General features: G+C 32.2%; 1 protein-coding gene across 1 annotated transcript; it reads left to right on the plus strand.

Annotated features, from left to right (window-relative positions):
- On the plus strand, positions 1-22,764 carry LOC142220873 (uncharacterized). The gene is made up of 9 exons (XM_075290258.1): positions 1-661; positions 796-1,033; positions 2,994-3,239; positions 3,408-3,604; positions 19,743-19,962; positions 21,302-21,321; positions 21,954-22,188; positions 22,246-22,385; positions 22,448-22,764. The coding sequence occupies exons 1-9, from the start codon at positions 586-588 to the stop codon at positions 22,747-22,749; spliced, it is 1,674 nt and encodes a 557-aa protein (XP_075146373.1). The 5' UTR covers positions 1-585; the 3' UTR covers positions 22,750-22,764.

A 22,764-nucleotide genomic window follows, 5' to 3' on the forward strand; every position in this document is an offset into this window, starting at 1 on the left:
TTGCTTGGCTTGCTTGCTTGTTGGTTGGAGATGATGGGTTGATTGGTCAGTTTTATTGGCTATGTTCGATTAACGGCCCGCTTGTAAGGAAAGAGAACCGACAGACAGACAGACAGACATCATCAATGAAGGCATTATAAATGCCAGTGAAGTTCTGAAATTTGAATTCAGTTTAACATTGACATTGGTTCAGACATTTGCAAAAAACAAGTGTTGTCCCACCCTCGGACAAAAACTTAACCTCGAGATACTCTGTGGTCCCTCTGAAGACAAAACACAAAAGAAAAAAATCTCATTTTTACATTCCCAATAAATGAAACGCTAAAGTGTTTGAAAGAAAAAAAATTGAAAAAAGTGATTTTTTTGTGATTGTAGTGAACCGTGTGAAACAAAAGTTAAAGGCATTCCAAAAAAAAAGGATAATTTTTTTTTTTAACCAAAACAACAAAAATTAACCATCTCACCAATAAAACTCCCCTCAATCATCAATTGAGCCCAAGATAGGTCGTTGATCGTGGCTGGCACCTATCCTAAATCTCTTTTAAAGTTTTTCTTTTCGTTTGAATTCCCATCCCAAAAATAAATATGGGATCATATATTTTGGCCTTATGCCTGATGGCAATCTACATTGCTCCGCATACCATGGCAGCCTCCATATTTCGTAAGTATCCCAAATTGCCCATAGTCCCCATACTATTAACTTTGGCAATGGCCTCTTTGTCATTAATCCTTTTACCTTCTACCTTGACTCTAATGAAATTCACATTCCATTTGTGTTTCGTTTCATGGCTGTAGCTGCTGAAATTAAACGCTGTCATCCCGGTGAGACAGACTGTATTGTACGAACCGCCAATGATTTGTTGAGGACACATGCACGCAAAGGTTTCCCTGCTGCATTTTTCCCTGTTGTCGAGCCATTCCATTTGAGAAAGGTCCAACTGTCCGATGGTCACAGTGGATCGTTGAATTTGAGATTCGCACTCCGTGATGTGGACGTGGTGGGTCTGTCCAGTGTGAAATTCGATCGTGCTGTGTAAGTGAAATATTTAAAATCTCGCATACAAATTTATATTGATAGCTAATGAAAATGTATGCGGATTAGAATAAGTGTCAATAGGAAAGAATATTGAAAGAATATTGCAAATGGATATTTTAGCAAATGAAATAGCCAGCAAAATGGCAATAGAGAAAGATATCAAGGTTCATTTAGTTTATTTTCTTACACAGATCATTTTTTAGATTATATGCTATTTTCCTTCTCATAAATGAAAAAAAAAATAACTAAACGCAAAGAAAATATTCTTACTATTCCTAGAAATATTGCGAAAATTTTCTTTTACTTTTATTAACATTGATCTTATTTATAGGATCAATTCTATTGAAATTTGAAACGAAATCCTCCACTTTTTACTTTAGCAGCATAGTACTGAACACGTTTGCCGCAACTATCAAATGAGACTAAACAATTTTCAAGGATGAAAATGTTCATTAAGGCAATGCAAATGTTAATTAATATTATGAAATGCTTCGCCATTGAGTAGGACAAACCTTACAATAACAAAATATTTCATTGTATTTATAAAATCATATAGTTGATTCAATTTTAATGAAAACTTTCATTAAAATTATGAAGGTTTTTCAGCCAGTGTAGGAAAAATAAGTTACAAAAGCGAGCATGAAAGTATGGATGAACCCACGGACCGATACAGAATTAGCCCCAAGTGTATATTGACTTGTCCCAGTTCTAGTGAAAATGAATGGAAGCAATCGGTCACACTAGGTACACCAGTAGAAAAAGCGTCGTAATATCAACGAAATGTTTCATTAAAATTTACGCAATGAAACAATCTCATAAATACAATGAAACTTTTCGTTATTGTTATGATCATTCCATTAAAAAACGAAAAAGTTAATGGTATTAACGAACATGTTAATTATCCTAAGAGAAAATGTTCGTTATGGCTATGAAACATTTTCGTTGGCTCAATTTTCTCTATGAGTATAGCGGCAGTCCGGCATTTTAGGCTCCATGTTCATTCCATTGTAGCCACTCGTAATGAACTTCTCTCTTATCAGTGAGTGCTGCCCGATTCTATGATAAGGGACCTGCTTTCAATAAGCAGAAAATTCGATTCTCATAAAAGCAAACCTCTCTTTCAAAAAATTTTAAAAACTGCGATAAACTGCAGAACTGTTACCACACAGAAAAAAAATTCACGAAAATTTTTCTAATTAAAATTTTAATTGAGATTTAAAAAATATGCAATTAAAAATTTAATTGAATCAACAAATTTTTTAATTGAAACAAAAATCAATCACAAAAATTAATAGTATCAATTAATTTTTTAATTGGATCAATTAGTTTTTTAATTGATACTATCATTTCGTTGATTGAAGACATTTCAATTAAAAAATTAATTGGATCAATTAATTTCATGATTGAATCAGAAAAAAATATTTTTGTGTGCAGTTCTATGATAGTTCCATCAGTGGCTAATTACTCCAATTTCCCGTACACACAAAAAATTTTTTTCTGATTCAATCACGAAATTAATTGATCCAATTAATTTTTAATTAAAATGTCTTCAATCACAGAAATGATAGTATCAATTAAAAAATTAATTGAAGGTCAATTAAAAAGTTAATTGATCCAATTAAAAAAATAATTGATACTATTATTTTTGTGATTGATTTTTGTTTCAATTAAAAAAATTGTTGAATCAATTAATTTTTTAATTGAATATTTTTTAAAACTCAATTAAAATTTTAATTGAAAAATTTTTCGTGAAATGTTTTTGTGTGTAGGGAACAACTACGCAACTAAAGAAAAAGTGCTATTCTCTTAAACGAAAGTATTTCTTTAGAAATAAACACTAGTAGCAGATTTCATATCTAATCGGTTCTGCCGTTTGCTATAATTTTGTTGGCATAAAAAAAAAAACAACAATTCTTTCAGTGCATAACTTATCATAATTTATTTCTTTTTCTTGCAGTGGTTTTACTCCAGACGCCGCCACCAGTAAATTTGAATTGTATGGCAATCTTCCAAAGCTTACAATTCGAAGCAAATACAATGCCGATGGTCGTATTTTAATTCTTCCCATTCAGGGTGATGGAGATGCTGATATTGGATTTGAAAATGTTAAATTTTCAACAAAATTCAAGCCTGCCATACATCCCAAAAATGGCAAAACCTATTTATCCGTCGATAAACTAAAGGTCTTGCTGGAGCCTCAAAGGTAGGTCTATAATAAAAAAAGCATAAATGTTGAACACAGATCTCATTTGTTGTCGACGAAAATTCGTTGACATCACATGGAATCTTGGTTTCTCTTAACTTTTGTTTCATTATTCTTTTTTGCTTAAATATTAATTGAATTTATTTTGTTTTCTTCCTGTTTTGGCAGAATGAATATTAAATTGGCAAATCTCTTCAATGGTGATCAAGCATTGGGTAATCACATGAATCAATTCCTTAATGAGAATTGGAGTGACGTTTGGTTGGAACTACAACCAGCTGTACAATCAACCATCTCAGATATTCTCAAGGCGATTTTAGATAACATGTTTAAGGAATTCGCCTATGAAGATTTCCTGGATTTTTAAGAGTGAAAGAGTGAATATACACTTGCAAATACATAAAAGTCATTATATAGCTGTTTAAGAGTCCTAGTACATAGAATCTCACACAAGAAAATCTCATCGAATTTCCATATGATCTGTGGTTATAGTCATTTCATTAAATTACCATCCTTTTATTTTTTTGTTTACGTATCCCTTTCGCATTCGATTCATATTATTTTTATAGTTGTTATTTAGGTATCTCTCCATTTTTAGGTAATAAAAAAACTATTACAAAAAAAAAACAAAAAATTATAAAGAAAAATACCAATTCCGGATTTTTATGGTATAAAAAAACAAACGAAAAAGAAATGCGGAAATTTTATGATCATTTATAAATAGCTCATTCGTATACAAACGAAATCTGTGTATAAATAATTCACAACATATAATAAAAAAAAAAACGAAACGTATCTCAAAAATTGATTATTGAATACCAAAAATGTGTTTTATTGTTTTTTCGTATCGATGTTGTCCCTACTTAGATGGATAACATGGATCATAGACCATATCGATGGCACTGGTTGTGTATAGAATTAATTTGGAGAATGCTGAATAAATCACAAATGATTGCAGATAATAAGCGATATTCAATAATCGTATTAAAGAAAGACAATTGAAATAGGTATTTAACGAATTTAGTACTAGGTACAAAACAAGTGGACTCAGTATGAACTTTATTTAAGAAAAAGGAAATTACACCATAATTTAAGATGTTATCGTTTTCAATAAAAAAACAAAGACATTTTTTAAGGTGTAGAAAATTTTAAAATTTAAGAAAACCACATTTTCGTGAAAGTTTTACATTAGTTGGGAAAAACTTGCTATACCACAATAGACTTAATAGTCCAACAGTCATTTTTATGTAGCTCCCTAAGGTTGTAATTGCCACTTAACATAAAGTTAATTCCAGATATCTTCTCTCCGATTAACTTTAATTGAAAACGTTGGAACAGTTAAGTGCCTGACGCGTTCGCATTCCTGAGAGACGCGTACATTTTAATAGTTCATTGTGGGGCTACATTAGCACAAACGTAGCTTCATGGAAATAGGGAAACAGAGCCTGAATTAACGGGCTACACCGAAAGAATAACCTACACCCAAAAAATAATCTTCGTTATTTTTACGAAATATTCTTCAGTAACTATTCATCGTGTAGGCTTCGTTAAAATAATGAGCTTTTTATTTAATGTACGAAATTTTTTCATAAATGTTATGAAAATGTTCATTAAAAGAGCGTAACATTTCAAAAGTGTATTAAAAAAAAATACTTATTTCGTTCTTTTTAATTTTTGCAATGTATGGTAGAATACGGGAAACTATATTTGGTATATCTCCTTTTGTTTTATTTCATTTGCTGAGATTGAACTAAAACGGATTGGAACTAAAAAAATGTATTCGTTTCGACTCATATATTTGTAGATATGAAAAATGTAAAGAAACAGTCTGGCGAAAAATTATGCTTTGTTTATTTACCCAGCAAAAAAAGCGTCGCCAAAAAAGTATTGAAAATGTTCTTTTTGGATCCGGAAGTGGTGCCAAATTAACGCAGAAGCGATGAATTTAACATGGGTTTGTCATAGGACGGATGTCCACCATTTCAACAGACGCTGCACTGAATTTGCATCACTTCTTAAGGTGTGAGGCGAATTCAGTGTTTTGGGTGTGAATTAAGAAATTTTGTGATATTTTGACAAATAAATAATTTTCAAAAATTTTTATGATTTTTAATGCATTATAACGCTTGTCTGGAACTTCTGTGATAAAATATTTTCAAAAATTCGAAATTTTTCTAAAGGGTGGTTAAAATTTCAAAGGCCGATATTGATTTTGAATAAAACACAAACTATTTAGGAAATTATTGTAATTTTATTTTATTATGATATATTGGTATTACTCAATTATGTATGGAACAAAATAACGGCCAAATGAGCGCCGCGACCTCGGTGGCACACCTTCATCCGATGGTCCAAATTTTCGATGACGCTGGGGCATAATGGAGGTTCTATGCCGTTAATGTGCCGAATTATCTCATCCTTTAGCTCTTGAATTGTTGCTGGCTTATCGACGTACACCTTTTCTTTCAAATAACCCCAAAGAAAAAAGTCCAACGGTGTCAAATCACATGGTCTTGACGTCCAATTGACATCGTCATTACGTGTGATAACACGGCCATTGAATTTGTTGCGCAAAAGAGCCATTGTTTCGTTAGCTATGTGGCAAGTGGCACCGTCCTGCTGAAACCACATATCGTCCACATCCATACCTTCCAATTCGGGCCATAAAAAGTTCGTTATCATCTCACGATAGCGAACACCATTCACAGTAACTGACGATGATGCCGCCAGCCCATAAACCGCACCAAACAGTCACTCTTTGTGGGTGCATTGTTATTTCGACAATCACTCTTGGATTCTCATTCGCCCAAATGCGGCAATTCTGTTTATTGACGAATCCACTGAGGTGAAAATGTGCCTCATTACTGAAGATGATTTTCTTCGAAAATTGATCATCCACTGTTGTCATTTCTTGGAACCATTCTGCCCATTCACGACGTCCATGGTTCAAATTGAGTATGTTTGAAATAGAGAAATGTCAAATAAAATTCGGAAAAAAAAACTTGGCGTTTAGGTGTGGTTCACATTCAACATCGGCCCTTACAATTTAACCACCAAATGCATAAAGAAAATTTCATTAAAATTTAACCAATTCCAGTTTTTCCAGTAATAGATAAAAACATTTTAACAAAGGCAATGAATATTTTCATTCATACTACGAACGGTTTTGTTGTTCAGAACAGAATACTCGATACAATAATATAGTGATAATTTTTTTATATTTACGCATTTGCTTTGTTGTATGGTAGCACATATATTTTTCTGAGTTCAAAGGAATACCAAATTAAGAATTCATATTAGGGGATCCATATTTGTAGAATATTTAAAATTTGGATCCATAGTTCAGGTTATTTACACTGAAAAAAATTGGCTAACAAATTATTTTACAAAAAAATGTATTTAAAGAAAGTTTATGCATTTAATTTGGAACTTGCAAATCTTCTTTAAAAACCTATGCCTTGGGAATAAGGCAAATTTTCCTAAATATAAATAAAAACAATTTTTGTTTGGAGAAATAAATAAAAAAGGCATCAAATATAGACGATTTTTAAGGAAGTTGCAGCCTTAATTTAATTTGTTTTTTTTTTGAAATGCAAAAACATATTTCGTCTTAAAGTTGTAATTTTGTCTAAAAATAATTCTTTTATTTTAAGGTAGTGTACACAAAGTTTAATGGTTTCACTACTTAGTTGAAATAAACTGAAATAAGCTCTAAGGTCCATTCTTCTTTCCACTACAGAGTTGAAATAAATTTGCTATAGGGTCCACATCTCCCTCAGTATACCATGCGACAGTGTTGCCAGGTTATAGGTTTACCACCCCCCCCCAATTTAGGGGTTTTTCCACGTTTAAGGGAATTTTTAGGGGTAACATTTATTTGGGGGAATTTTTGGGGGTAAAAAAATTTCTTAGACCTTATAAAGTGGAGCCATTCTCAACCAAATTTTTAAGAATTCTTCATTCATGAATTTGGAGAAAAAAAGATGCAGGAAGTCAACCCAAGTTCCTAAATATAAGCAAGTATGCATTACAATTATTTTCATTATCCGTTTCAATTGCTTCTGTTGAATGGAAATTTTTAATAGTTGACACAGTTAAAAACAAATTATTTTAAGTTAGCAGCTGAAAACATTTTAATTGCTAAATTTTGATTCGATTATGGGTCTCATAATTTAACACATACAAATTGTACAGAGACGATTAAAATTTTTGTGCCGAATAATGTATATACTTACTTAATATCGTTTATTTTTTCTACTTTATAAACCGATTTTTTTAAATTAATTTGATTTTTAAAAATATACATTAAATTGATTGGTTTTACCTGCGTTTTAAATTTATATACATATTGTATTATTATATATTTTTATTAAATTTTTAAGATGTATGACTACAGGGGTTTTCGCAAAATTTTGGGAACCTATTTAGTAATTTTTACATTCTTAATTTTTTGGGGGTTTTTGATAAAACTCTTGACCAATTTAGGGGTTTTTTCTTAAGATTTGGGGGGAAGATTAAAAAATGATCTGGCAATACTGCCATGTGATCAAACTGGTTCAATCATTACAATACAGAAATTACAACAAAAAAGTCAAAGCATTTTTCCCCCCTGATATTTAAACTCAAAACGTTTTTTGGACATTTCTTTCCAACATTCCAACCGGCATTCTATTTGCAAAGTTTATGCCTTAGTATTCCAAACGTGTTTAATGTATTCTTATCTATCATTGATTGATTAATGAATGAATTGAGCATAATATAAACAAAACTAAGAATGTACACATCACTGGTGTTTTGTTTATAAATAAAGGAGTATACAAAATAGTAACTTATCAATTATATATCATCACAGTGTTTTGAATCGTGACATGTGGCTGCAGTTAACAAGGAACACAAGCGTGACTTACAAATTAAATTGCTAAAATATTTTTTTTTTATTTTTTATTTTTAGATTTTTTTGGGAATTCCATTGATGAAGTAAACAAATGGGATTCTTCAAATTCAAACTGACAATAACTTAGACAATTTGATAATGTGTAGATAGCTCGCACCCTTTCAAGGCTCAGTGAGTTATTTTTATTAGCATTTCAAATTAGTAGTTGCAAAGCAAGAGGTTTCGCTAATTTCTCTTTTCAATAGAAATGCATTCGAAATGTTTTTTTTTTTAGGTTGAAATTAGCAATAATTTTGGGTATCGCTTGAAAAAGTTTTAGCTTAGGCTGTCCTTTTAATAATCTTCTCTTCACACAATTTTGTGTATTATTATTATTTAATATTCATTTAATTCATTTAATTGCCACTGGCGCAAAGTTGTACACGTCGTAAACGTCACATAGGCGTCGTAAATGTAGAAAAAGTAACAAGTGTCGCAAACTCAAAATACTTCGGTCGCTTCGACTAAGCAGCAAATTCGATTATATCAAAATTGATGACATGTGCGAAGAAGTTTAAATTTTAAAGAATGTTTATAAAATTATTAACGAATTTAAAAAACTTGAGAGTAGACTTATTTCATTGGGAGACTCTAATCCAAAGTTACTATGAACTGCTCGATAGTGCAGTAAACGTGACGGGCTCATAATTAGCCTTTCACAAATTTCTGTAGAAACTGGAAGGGAGTAAAACCACTACTTAAGTCTTGTATAAGTGAACAGCTGTTTAGAGAGAATTTTATAAAATCACTTTTTGGTTTATTAGAGCCAATTTTTTTTTTCATCCCTTTATTAAATTAAAAAATATTCACGATTTCTTTGATTCAAAATTAGGTTTTCTACATTAGGTTTACGACTTTTGCGACATACGTATTATACCGTCGTAAACGTATGTAGCAAAAGTCACAGTTTGCGACAGGCTAACCCTGCTTGATAATGCGAAACTATGCTGTTTATACCTTGCGCCACACTGTGGAACAGGGTATTACAAGTTAGTGCATATGTTTGCAACACCCAGAAGGGGACGAGATAGATACATGGTGTCTTTGGCAAAAATGCTCAGGGTGGGCTCCTGAGTCGACATGGCTATCCGTCTGTCCGTCTGTCCGTGAACACATTTTTGTAATCAAAGTCTAGGTCGCAGTTTAAGTCCAATCGACTTCAAATTTGGCACAAGTATGTGTTTTGGCTCAGAATAGAACCCTATTGATTTTGGAAGAAATCGGTTCAGATTTAGATATAGCTCCCATATATATTTCGCCCGATATGGACTTATATGGTCCCAGAAGCAATAGTTTTACCCTAATTTGCTTAAAATTTTGCACAAGAAGAACAATTAGTAATATAGGCAAGTGTGCCAAATTTTATTGAAATCGGTTCAGATTTAGATATAGCTCCCATATATATCTTTCGCCCGATATGGACTAATTCGGTCCCAGAAGCCAAAGTTTTACCCCAATTTGGTTGAAATTTTGCACTAGGAGTACAATTAGTAGTGTACACTGAAAAAAAAGCATACTCGGTTCCAAAGATTTTGTCTTTACTTTTAAAAATTTGGTATTGATTCCGAGCCAAAGAAGCGGAGAATACAAGTAAGGATACTTTTAAGACACAATTCTCTTTTAAATTTAGGTTTTGTGTACTTGCTTCTTGGAAGCAAATTTTAATTTTTCGCTTTCTCAGCTTTTTTTCTTCATATGCTATCAAAGTCCTTTAAAAACGAGTTAACGGCAACTTTATTTTCCAAATTAGGACTCGACTTCCAGTAGAAATTATGCTATGTTTCAAGTACAAAACTTTTTTAAAATAAAGTTTTGAAAAACATGTCCTATATTTGAACGATTTTTTGCTTTGTAGTCAAGATGCAAAAAGACAACAAATTTAAAGACAATTTCATTAAATTTAAACACTTTTTCCGAATTATTAAAGTCAAGTTGACCTTAGCCTATAAATTTTTTCTTTCATGTTAAGATACCAATTTTTAAGTCAAATCACTTAATTATAAGGACAATACGACTTCATTGAAAAGTTTATCGACTTTTGGACAAGGAAAATAAATTTATTTTAGAGAAATGCGTCTTCTATGCTAAGCAAAATTTGTATTCGTATTTTAAAGACCTGAAATCTTTGACCTCACGACAATATTTTTTTCAGTGTAGTCAAGTGTGCCAAATTTTTATTGAAATCGTTTCAGATTTAGATATAGCTCCCATATATAGCTTTCGCCCGGTTTACACTCATTTGCCCACAGAGGCCAATTTTGTGCTCCGATTTAGTTGAAATTTTGCACAGGGAGTAGAATTAGCATTGTAGCTATGCGTGCCATATTTGGTTTACATCGGTTCAGATTTAGATATAGCTCCCATATATATGTTTTTCTGATTTCGACAAAAATGGTCAAAATACCAACATTTTCCTTGTAAAATCGCCACTGCTTAGACGAAAAGTTGTAAAAATGACTCTAATTTTCCTAAACTTCTAATGCATATATATCGAGCGATAAATCATAAATAAACTTTTGCAAAGTTTCCTTAAAATTGCTTCAGATTTAAATGTCTCCAATATTTTTTTGACTAACATTGTGTTCCACCCTAGTGTGTTCCACCCTAGTGCATTAGCCGACTTAAATTTTGAGTCTATATATATTTTGTAAAAGTTTATCTAAATTCTGTCCAGATCGAGTGATATTTAAATGTATGTATTTGGGACAAGCCTTTATTTATAGCCCGCAACACATTTGACGGATGTGATATGGTATCGAAAATTTAGATCTACAAAGTGGTGCAGGGTATAATATAGTCGACACCGCCCGACTTTAACTTTCCTTACTTGTTTTTATATAGCAACATTAACAGCTAGCAGTTAGCTATATGTAGCATACTCTTAGGGCGAGTGTGAAAATACTGTTTACATTATCCATTCTGGGTAAGCAATTTTACATACTCCTTAAGGCATGCTATTGTTTCTATATGATTTATACTGTTAGGGTTGCCATTAAGGGAAATGTTAACAATAAATTTAATTGCTGGTAATAAGATTGTTCTAATTTGGAATTGGATAGTAGATTTTCGGTTTTGGGAATAATCGACATTTTTTAATCTTCAAATTCGACTAATCGAATATTAATATTTTTGGAAATCGATTGTACTCTACTTTTGATGGTGACCAAAATTGACTTATGTTTATTAAAAAATTGTCCAGTTTTGTATGACTTGTGGCTCGTGTTTCCAACTTCAAGCTTTTAATAGGAATATGTGTGTACAGAAGTGCAATACACATACATAAATTGTCAGAGGTTCATATTAATCACACAAGGTAAATATTATGAACCTCGTGTTTTACCCTTGTTATCCATTCAAATAAAGCCAGTTATTAAATATTTCTTAACTATATTAAGAACACAATTCTATCAGTAAAGGAGAGATGGTTTATCTGCTACTCGCTTTAAATTGTGGGTCTAGAGCTAAAGAACTTAAATTCACCTAATTCATAAATCAAAAGTCGATTTATTATATTAATAAAAATCGAGAACTCAACATTTTGAAAAATCCAAAAAAAAAACGACATCGCCAAATTTTGAAAAGGTTGAAGACTAGAAACTTTGACCTTTCCAAATTTAAAAAAAAAAAAACGATTTTTTGATTCTGATTATAATTCCTATTTTAAAGGCAAATGAATCCTACTTTATAACAAGCGTATCAATGCCAATTTCTAATCTATTTCATTAGACATTATACAAAAGTACCATAACAAAGCTAACCTATACTATAACAGGTTGGCTGATAAGTCCCCGGTCTAACAAAGAAAAACAATTTTTTTGTCAAAATCGGCGATCACCTCTTCATTGCAGCCAAATTTTTTCCCTGCAAGCATCCTTTTGAGGTCTGAGAACAAGAAAAAGTCGTTGGGGGCCAGATCTGGAGAATACGGTGGGTGTGGAAGCAATTCGAAGCCCAATTCATGAATTTTTGTCATCGTTCTCAATGACTTGTGGCACGTTGTCTTGGTGGAACAACACTTTTTTCTTCATCGTATGGGCCCGTTTTGCCGCGATTTCGACCTTCAAACGCTCCAATAACACCATATAATAATCACTTTTGATGGTTTTTCCCTTCTCAAGATAATCGATAAAAATTATTCCATGCGCATCCCAAATAACAGAGGCCATTACTTTGCCAGCGGACTTTTGAGTCTTTCGACGCTTCGTAGACGGTTCACCGGTCGCTGTCCACTCAGCCTACAGTCGATTGGACTCAGGAGTGTAGTGATGGAGCCATGTTTCATCCATTGTCACATATATCGACGGAAAAACTCGGGTGTATTACGAGTTAACAGCTGCAAACACCGCTCAGAATCACCAACACGTTGTTGTTTTTGGTCAAATGTGAGCTCGCGCGGCACCCATTTTGCACAGAGCTTCCCCATATCCAAATATTGATGAATGATATGACCAACACGTTCCTTTGATATCTTTAAGGCCTCTGCTATCTCGATCAACTTCATTTTACGGTCATTCAAAATCATTTTGTGGATTTTTTTGATGTTTTCGTCGGTAACCACCTCTTCACCGTCCTCCGTGCTCATTTCACCACGCTTGAATTTTGCATACCAATCAATTATTCTTGATTTCCCTGGGACAGAGTCCGGAAACTCATTATCAAGCCAAGTTTTTGCTTCCACTGTATTTTTCCCCTTCAGAAAACAGTATTTTATCAAAACACGAAATTCCTTTTTTTCATTTTTTTTCACAAAAGACGCTCTATCTCACAAACTAATTGACTTACAGACGTCAAATTTTGAAACGAATCATTTGAAGGTTGGTGCTATATAAAAATAATATGCATTTAATACTAGCGACGCCATGTATGTGTCAGGCCGGGGACTTATCAGCCAACCTGTTATTATAAACATTTAATTTAATGGCACCTTTTTATTAATTTAAATTAAATCATTGTAATCGATTAACAATAGTTGTATATTGATTTTCATTGTGTATTTTACGTTGTCTATTGTTATATAATAAACTATACTATGACTTACTACAAATTTTTTAACGTTAACAATTTTTCTTTATAAACGAATAAAAAATATAAGAGACAATCGATGAATCATTTGCCATAAATTCTGGTTTATTTACTCTTACAGTCAAAACTTTACATTAAATGGGATTTCGTTTCTCTAAAATTTCGTTCCGTAGAAAAGTATTTTTTCTTTGGGCTTATTACTTAACTTATGAAATTCTAATTAAGTTGACTTATTTACTCGTAATGTTTTATATATACAAAAATCAAGCATATGATAATTAATAAATAGTTTAAAGTTCAATACCGCGTTTCCGTTAACAATTATAGATAATATGAATGAGTTCGCATTATTGATGGTTATGTGGACGTAAAAGATAAATATTTTTAATTTTATAACGTCCTAAAAAAATATAAAAATGACCGCTAAGAGTATATTGAACAGAGTCGTTGTGTTGGTAATGATTTGTGACAAATGCGAGTATGGCACAATTCACTTTCACTCGATACACTTGCACCCAGCCTATATCCGTCCGAGGGGAAAGCCTTCGCCTTTTTTTTCACTCTAATCAGAAGTCGGTAACTACTTCACCGATTTCTTTTCGGCTCGAGTTAAAAACACATAAAATGCCATATATGATTTACCTCAGATTGAATTTCAATAACATTATAAGATTAATTAATTGAGATACACTTTAACCAATTACAAATAAAAAAGTGAATTTGAAATTCTCATAAATGCATAATAGTGCTGTTTTCATTGATATATCAAAATAAGTGAAATTTTTTATATACATTTAAAACAATCATATATTCAACACTACCAGATACATGAAAAATCTTAATAATAAAAAAATCAGCGTAATAGTGACAAGTGACATAATTGTTTGTTAATAACTTGAGATGGCATTAATCAAAAGTTTTTATTATATATTCTAGCTGTTGACAAGTGTAAACTGCTATATTTGATAAAAACTATAAATAACAGCTACATGATATTTGTTTTATTGAAAAGTAACGAAAAACATTTGGTTTTGATTTTATTTAAAAGAAAGTTATTTGTTTTGATTTTAGAATAAGTTAGACTTGAATGAGGGAAAGAGATTTAACGAACATCGTTTTTTTCCGATGAAAAAAATGTCCAAAGACCTTTCTTATAATTAAAATTTCTTTATTTTAAAGAAATTTGTCCTTAATATTGCGTCAATATTTTTTCGGTGTTGAGTGACATACTCTAGTAATATTCGATCTCAATAGAAAGACTAAAAATATGCCACACATACAATCAAGATAAATATTCACAAACAATAGATTGATGCAAAGAACATCCAAAGAAAAAATATTTTCCTCTAGAACGAAATTTTGGACAAACGGAATTCCCCTTTTATAATTAATTATTATTCGAACTATATGGACAAAGAAGATTAAGGAATATGATAAATTGAGTCATTGAAAAGAAAACGCCAGAATCTATAGCTCGCCTGATTGTACGTGTTTCCGTTCGGGCGAATGCATTTTTTCACAGTCTTTAGTATAGATCTGGCTGAGAGAGATAACTCAATTAGGGTCCTTTATGGTAACTCTTATTGGAGAAAACATATAGGAATTATTCCACTTTAAATCGAATTATCTTTAAATCCCACTGTGCATCATCACTTCATATAACCCCTTTGTTATAAAATATTTTCCTTAATAGCAAATAAATCCGAATTTAAAACAAACATTGTATCTGTTGTCTTGTTGTTTTTTATACCCTCCACCATAGGATGGGGGGTATTATATTAACTTTGTCATTCCGTTTTTAACACATCGAAATATTGCTCTAAGACCCCATAAAGTATATATATTCTGGGTCGTGGTGAAATTCTGAGTCGATCTAAGCATGTCCGTCCGTCCGTCTGTTGAAATCACGCTAACTTCGAACGAAACAAGCTATCGACTTGAAACTTGGCACAAGTAGTTGTTATTGATGTAGGTCGGATGTTATTGCAAATGGGCCATATCGGCCCACTTTTACGTATATATTTCATCCGATCCGGCCGAAATTTGGTACATGGTGTTGGTATATGGTATCTAACAACCATGCAAAAATTGGTAGACATCGGTCCATAATTATATATAGCTCCCATATAAACCGATCCCCAGATTTGGTTTGCGGAGTCTCAAAGAAAAGCAAATTTCATCCGATCCGGCTGAAATTTGGTACATGGTGTTGGTATATGGTATCTACCAACCATTGAAAACTTCGTCCACATGGGTCCATAATTATATATAGCCCCCATATAAACCGATCCCCAGATTTGGCTTGCGGAGTTTCTAAGAGAAGCAAATTTCATCCGATCCGGCTGAAATTTGGTACATGGTGTTGGTATATGGTCTCTAACAACCATGCTAAAATTGGTCCACATCGGTTCATAATTATATATAGCCCCCATATAAACCGATCCCCAGATTTCGCTTGCGGAGCCTCAAAGAGAAGCAAATTTCATCCCATCCGCCTGAAATTTGGTACATGATGTTGGTATATGGTCTCTAACAACCATGCAAAATTGGTCCACATCGGTCCATAATTATATATAGCCCCCATATAAACCGATCCCCAGAATTGGCTTGCGGAGCCTCAAAGAGAAGCAAATTTCATCCGATCCGCTTGTAATTTGGAACATGATTTTTAAAAACCGCGTCAAAATTGGTCCGTATCGGTCCATAATTATATATAGCCCCCATATAAACCGTTCTCCAGATTTGACCTCCGGAGCCTCTTGGAGGAGCAAAATTCATCCGATCCGGTTGAAATTTGCAACGTGGTGTTAGTATAATGCCGCTAACAACCATACCAAAATTGGTCCATATCGGTCTATAGTTATATATAGCCGATCTCCAATTACACAAAAATTGATCCATATCGGTTCATAATCATGGTTGCCACTCGAGCCATAAATAATCTACCAAAATTTTATTTCTATAGAAAATTTTGTTAAAATTCTATTTCTATAGTAAATTTTGTCAAAATTCTATTTCTATAGAAATTTTGTGAAAATTTTATTTCTATAGAAAATTTTGTCAAAATTTTATTTCTATAGAAAATTTTGTCAAAATTTTATTTTTATAGAAAATTTTGTCAAAATTTTATTTCTATAGAAAATTTTGTGAAAATTTTATTTCTATAGTAAATTTTGTTAAAATTCTATTTCTATAGTAAATTTTGTCAAAATTCTATTTCTATAGAAATTTTGTGAAAATTTTATTTCTATAGAAAATTTTGTCAAAATTTTATTTCTATAGAAAATTTTGTCAAAATTTTATTTTCATAGAAAATTTTGTCAAACTGAATTATATACGTATTTGATATTTTTTGATTTAATTATACCAGTGTTTAGAAGAAGTTTCTACGCAATCCACGGTGGAGGGTACATAAGCTTCGGCCTGGCCGAACTTACGGCCGTAACATATATATGTTACTTGTTTTTTTAATTGATCTTAAATAACATTTTTTGGAGTCAAAAGAAACGTTTATTTATCTAAAATTTCGTTCCACTTTATGTAAATACACTTTTCAAAATGTGACTGACAATGATGCGTTGTTTGTTAACAATCTCACGAGATCGAAACTAAATATTTTAATTTCATGTAACAAATAATGACTTGATTTTTATTAAATAAATTCTATATTTTATTGATGTGCAATCAAGTCAGAATTGAATGTTAAGTTCAAAGATTTTCAATTGAATTTACCTATTAAGCCGATCGTTTAAAAACATAACAGGTAAATTTTCACAGATGTAGGAAACTGCATCGGGAAAATATAATTGCAATAAAACATGAATGTCCTCGTTCGAAACAATTAATAGGCTGCTTATTATTTTTGTTTGAATTTTTTTGCTGTAAATGTTTATGGATTTTCCTGCATTGAATTTAAGTTCATATTTTTCAATAATCTGATTTAACAACAATTCACATATGACTGAAATTCTTTTAATTTCATAATCAGTACACATAAAAAAAAATAGTTCATTCCTCCGAAACGAAATTTTAGGTCAACGATGTTTTCTTTTATTCTTCAAGTTGTCTCCTTATATGTAAAAAATCTTTATTCTTGATACCCTTTACAAAGTTTCTCCCAACGAACTTGAAGAAAAAAAATGTCGTTTATCAGAAAAGAAATTAATATCTTGTGAGTCGCAAATTTTAGGTCAAATCTCTTTTGTGCGTCATCCTATATAGACGCTTTGATGTTGTCCAAAGTAACTCCTCTCCTTCGATAGCTATATGCACAAAATAATTCTATCCACTAGTCCGTTTAGCTCTAATAGTAATCAACTCAAACAGTTATTTGTAGGTTAAAGTGGCAGCCCGATTAAGTTTCAGGCTCACTTAGACTATTCAGTCCATTGTGATAAACAGTTATTTGTAGATCAGATTGTAACGAACACACAACCCCATTGAAAGGTACTTCATTTAAAGAAAACAAATCGCATTGATTGTAGACCAGGGATGTAAAATTTGTAATTTTTATGTTCAAAATGAACCAAATTTCAAAAATAATGGATAGTAGTGAAGGTGTAATTTGAAAGAAAAGTGTGCTGTTTTGTGGCCACAGAAAACGGAAAAAAAAAACAGAAAACCCACCAATCGTAGAATTATCATTAGAAATACTTACTGTCAATATTTTCGAGTATTTAAGATGCAGAACTTCACCATGAAAGTGCCTTGTTCGGATTTTGATATAGCATGGCTTGATATGAGTGAGTCAAAACATTTTCTTCGATCCGGAGTTGTCCATGATCTGGCATAACTTTAAGCTTCGATCTGGGGCCAAATCACCGCAGTCGAAATCGAGTACTTCGTCGTCGTAATATAGTTTACGCGGATCACCGCAGTCGTTATCGAATTGTTTCTACTCGAAGTTGAACACGAGAGGTAGCATGCTATCGAAAACGAAGTATGTAGTGCTTTTTGAGCAGAAAAAAGGTAAACAAAAAGAAACAAGTAGTTGGTGAAAATGGAAGTATTATTTATATATTTTGGCAAAATACAGTAGCCGTTTCAAAAAAAAATCATTTTTTTCAAGAAAATATTTAAAAGCTTCTTTTGACAGACGAAAGCGTCTTTTAAATCTATGGATGTTAAAAACACAATTAGTTAAAAGCACTCACTTCAAAATAGAATCACTTACAGACAATGCTAAACGACTGATTTTGTCTCGAATATTTTTCCTTATTAATGCCACTTTGTACTCATCCTCTGAATCCGAAGACGAGGAAAACAAAAACACATGGATTCATAATAATTTTTACACATATACATATTTTGATCACAAAAAATTATTTTGAAATCATCTTTTGCTTCCAATTTCTTATTACCATATGGTTACAGCAATGTAAAAAAAAGTAGTAGACAAAATAAATTACGATCGAATGCGGTGATCCAAAATTTTACAGCGATCGAAATGTTTCTCGATACGAAACAGAACTCGATGACGAATGCGGTGATTTGGCCCCTGACTCAAGTTCAATTGAAATACTTGTTAACGTTCTAATGTACTTAACTTTCTTTAAATCCATTCAGGATATAGAAAAAATTGTCTATGTGGAGAGTCCACATTTTATGTCTTGAATATTTTGAATAATCATTTTCCATAAAATTTTCCGAAATGTTGCTTTTTATTATCAGATAGTGCGATGCGTACCTTTCACACTGAACTCCAGATTTCAAACGGACAAATTTTATCCCACTTGACTGTAATTTAGTCAGATGTGAAAATAATTTATATTGGACAAAATTGTGTGCCACTGGGAGCATTATGAAGACGAACTGAATGTTTCAAATTGTACCAAATGAAATGATGAGAACTAACACAATCACGAGGAAATGGGATTTGATAGAATATTAATGGGGAATATTTTTGGCGTGTACAAAAGCTCACAATTTATGGCAAAACGCCACTCGTTTCCATATATATTTTTTTAAATTTTGCACATAAAAACGTTCCAATCTTATATATTTAACCTTATATTAAATTAAATTACTTTGATTGAAAAATTCAATTGACTCAATTCCAATGTCAAAGTGTGTATATATAAAATAAATTCGATTCAATTTTAGTTGTTAGTTAAAGTTAGCATAGCGATATCGAGAAACTTAAAATTTTTACTTCAAATAAAATAGATTCTATAATATGAGGATGTTGTGGATACTGTCAATTTTCCTGTGCATTAGTACATTGACTGTATCGGGAGATTTTCGTATGTTATATTGACAAAAAAAATAAATAAATAATTGATAATTAACATTGTGAACATGAAAACTATATATATACACACGAGTATATGTTGAATACTTTTTTCATGTAACGTCAATCAATTTCAAATAACGACAATGATGAATACTACAGCAATTTATTCAAAATTGCTACAAACGAAGTTTTCTAAATTGAATCTGTAAAGGCAATTGTAACACGTTGGAGACGAACATAGAAATGGTTGAAATATATTAAAATGGATTTGAAATGAAAAAAAAAACAATTTTAACCATAAAAGGAAATCTTATAGGTCTAAAATTCCATTGCAGTAAACTGCTTGCCGTTAAAAAACTGCTTACCGAGAGCAATATCGTGTGCTTGGGAACAATACCTTACCATCACGACATTACTATACACCAGATATTCATGAGTAGTACCACATGGCCCACTCATTTTCACGAGGATCTAATGAATAAACAACAAATGTATAAATGTTATGAGACCTATGAAAATCTGACCAAAACAGTCCGGTGATGGTAAGTCGTTACTCACAAGCATACGGTATTGCTGTGGGTATGACACGAATGCTCTTAATAGTTTTTCAACTCAACTAACAGGTTGGCTGATAAGTCCCCGGTCTGACACATAGATGGCGTCGCTAGTATTAAATGCATATTATTTTTATATAGTACCAACCTTCAAATGATTCGTGTCAAAATTTGACGTCTGTAAGTCAATTAGTTTGTGAGATAGAGCGTCTTTTGTGAAGCAACTTCTGTTATTGTGAAAAAATTGATAAAAAGGAATTTCGTGTTTTGATAAAATACTGTTTTCTGAAGGGAAAAAATACGGTGGAAGCAAAAACTTGGCTTGATAATGAGTTTCCGGACTCTGTCCCAGGGAAATCAACAGTAATTGATTGGTATGCAAAATTCAAACGTGGTGAAATGAGCACGGAAGACGGTGAACGCAGTAAACGCCCGAAAGAGGTGGTTACCGACGAAAACATCAAAAAAATCCACAAAATGATTTTGAATGATCGTAAAATGAAGTTGATCGAGATAGCAGAGGCCTTAAAGATATCAAAGGAAAGTGTTGGTCATATCATTCATCAATATTTGGATATGCGGAAGCTCTGTGCAAAATGGGTGCCGCGCGAGCTCACATTTGACCAAAAACAACAACGTGTTGATGATTCTGAGCGGTGTTTGCAGCTGTTAACTCGTAATACACCCCGAGTTTTTCCCTCGATATGTGACAATGAATGAAACATGGCTCCATCACTACACTCCTGAGTCCAATCGACAGTCGGCTGAGTGGACAGCGACCGGTGAACCGTCTCCGAAGCGTGGAAAGTCTCAAAAGTCCTCTGGCAAAGTAATGGCCTCTGTTGTTTGGGATGCGCATGGAATAATTTTTATCGATTATCTTGAGAAGGGAAAAACCATCAACAGTGACTATTATATGGTGTTATTGGAGCGTTTGAAGGTCGAAATCGCGGCAAAACGGCCCCATATGAAGAAGAAAAAAGTGTTGTTCCACCAAGACAACGCACCGTGCCACAAGTCATTGAGAAGGATGGCAAAAATTCGTGAATTGGGCTTCGAATTGCTTCCCCACCCACCGTGTTCTCCAGATCTGGCCCAGCGACTTTTTCTTGTTCTCAGACCTCAAAAGGATGCTCGCAGGGAAAAAATTTGGCTGCAATGAAGAGGTGATCGCCGAAACTGAGGCCTATTTTAAGGCAAAACCGAAGGAGTACTACCAAAATGGTATCAAAAAATTGGAAGGTCGTTATAATCGTTGTATCGCTCTTGAAGGGAACTATGTTGAATTTTTTTATTTATTTATTTTTTTTTTAATTTCCAGTATTTTAGCTTCCTTACACGGTAATATTTTGAAAATCTAAATTTATTGTGTAAATAGTGTAAATGGTATTTTTTATACCATGTATTACCTCAGAAGAATTTTTTGTGAAGTTAAAATTACATTTTCGGAAAATTCAAGTGTGGTTCACTTTGGGTTTAGTGCGAATTTATTCTGATAATTGGTTGATAGTTTTGATGCAAGTAGAGGATGCTGATGAGGAATGTGGCAATTCCGAAACGTGCGTCCATCCAACCATCTTGCAGTCTATAGGGCTTTGTCCAAATAAATTTGACAAACATTGTTTTCCTCTGTTGGTTAAGCTACACTTGTAGTTTAGTTAATGCATGGTTTTAAGATGGAAACAAAACAACAAATATGGTTAAATATAGTTCTTTAGAAGAGCATTTTTGAATGTCCATTACAATAACGACTTGGGAAGGTTTTTTTTTTGCCGAAATAGCTTGTTATAAATTAGGATTTATTTGCTCTTAAAGAAAATGTGTTTGTCTAAAATTTCATTCCGGAGTAAAGTATTTTGCTTTGTGTGTATATTAATTTTTATAATTTTACAAAAAAAAACAAATCTGGACTCAAATAATACAAAAATTTTAAATAGTTCATTAATTTAAGTTTTTTTTTATATATATTCCAGCTACTGATCCTAAGCCCTGCAAATATGACGACGCCGAATGTGTGAGCAAACTTATAGAATATTTTATGCATGAGAAAAGCGAAGGTGATAGTTCTATAAATCTGATTGAAATAGATCCATTGGATGTAAAGGGAATCTTCATTAAACAAGGATCCCAAAGTCCTGTAAATATTGATTTAGAATTCAAAAACAATAAACTCACAGGACTTAAGGATGCAAAAGTACAAAAAATCAAGTAAGATAGATCAATCACTTATCAAATGATTAATAAATTTGCAAAACTTAATTTCAGGGGTTTTGGCAAAGATCTTCAAAAGAAACATGAAATAGTTTTAATTGTTCCCAAACTCGATTTAAAGGGTAATTACAATGTAGATGGTCGCATTTTGGTTTTACCCATTTCTGGTACAGGCACTAGCCATATAACCCTATGTAAGATTTCCACAAAATATTATTGTCAATGTTTCTATAAAAATTTTATTATTTATTTGTAGATAATTCTGCTTTGAAAATTCAATTTATTGGCACATCGTTAGAAAAAGATGGCTCTACTTACATGAAAATCCAAAAATTCCGTTTGGATTTCAATCCCAAGGGAATGCATTATAAAATAGATAATCTATTTAATGGCGATAAGATTTTGGGTGATAATATGAATTTATTTTTAAATGAAAATTGGGAAGATATCTATCGAGAATTGAAACCATCCATAGAATCGGCATTTGGGAAAATTTTCTTTAGTGTCATTGCTAATGTCTTTACAAAATATCCTTATAACAAATACTTTGTTGAATAAATTTATTTATTGTTG

The sequence above is a fragment of the Haematobia irritans genome, chromosome 1, assembly GCF_050003625.1.
Source record: "Haematobia irritans isolate KBUSLIRL chromosome 1, ASM5000362v1, whole genome shotgun sequence".
In the NCBI taxonomy this organism is placed as follows: domain Eukaryota; kingdom Metazoa; phylum Arthropoda; class Insecta; order Diptera; family Muscidae; genus Haematobia; species Haematobia irritans.

Coding starts and splice junctions, on each gene's coding strand:
- LOC142220873 (XM_075290258.1), top strand. CDS start 586: ATGGGATCATATATTTTGGCCTTATGCCTGATGGCAATCTACATTGCT. Junction 3,240..3,407: donor GTCTTGCTGGAGCCTCAAAG/GTAGGTCTATAA, acceptor CTGTTTTGGCAG/AATGAATATTAAATTGGCAA. Junction 22,386..22,447: donor CACTAGCCATATAACCCTAT/GTAAGATTTCCA, acceptor ATTTATTTGTAG/ATAATTCTGCTTTGAAAATT.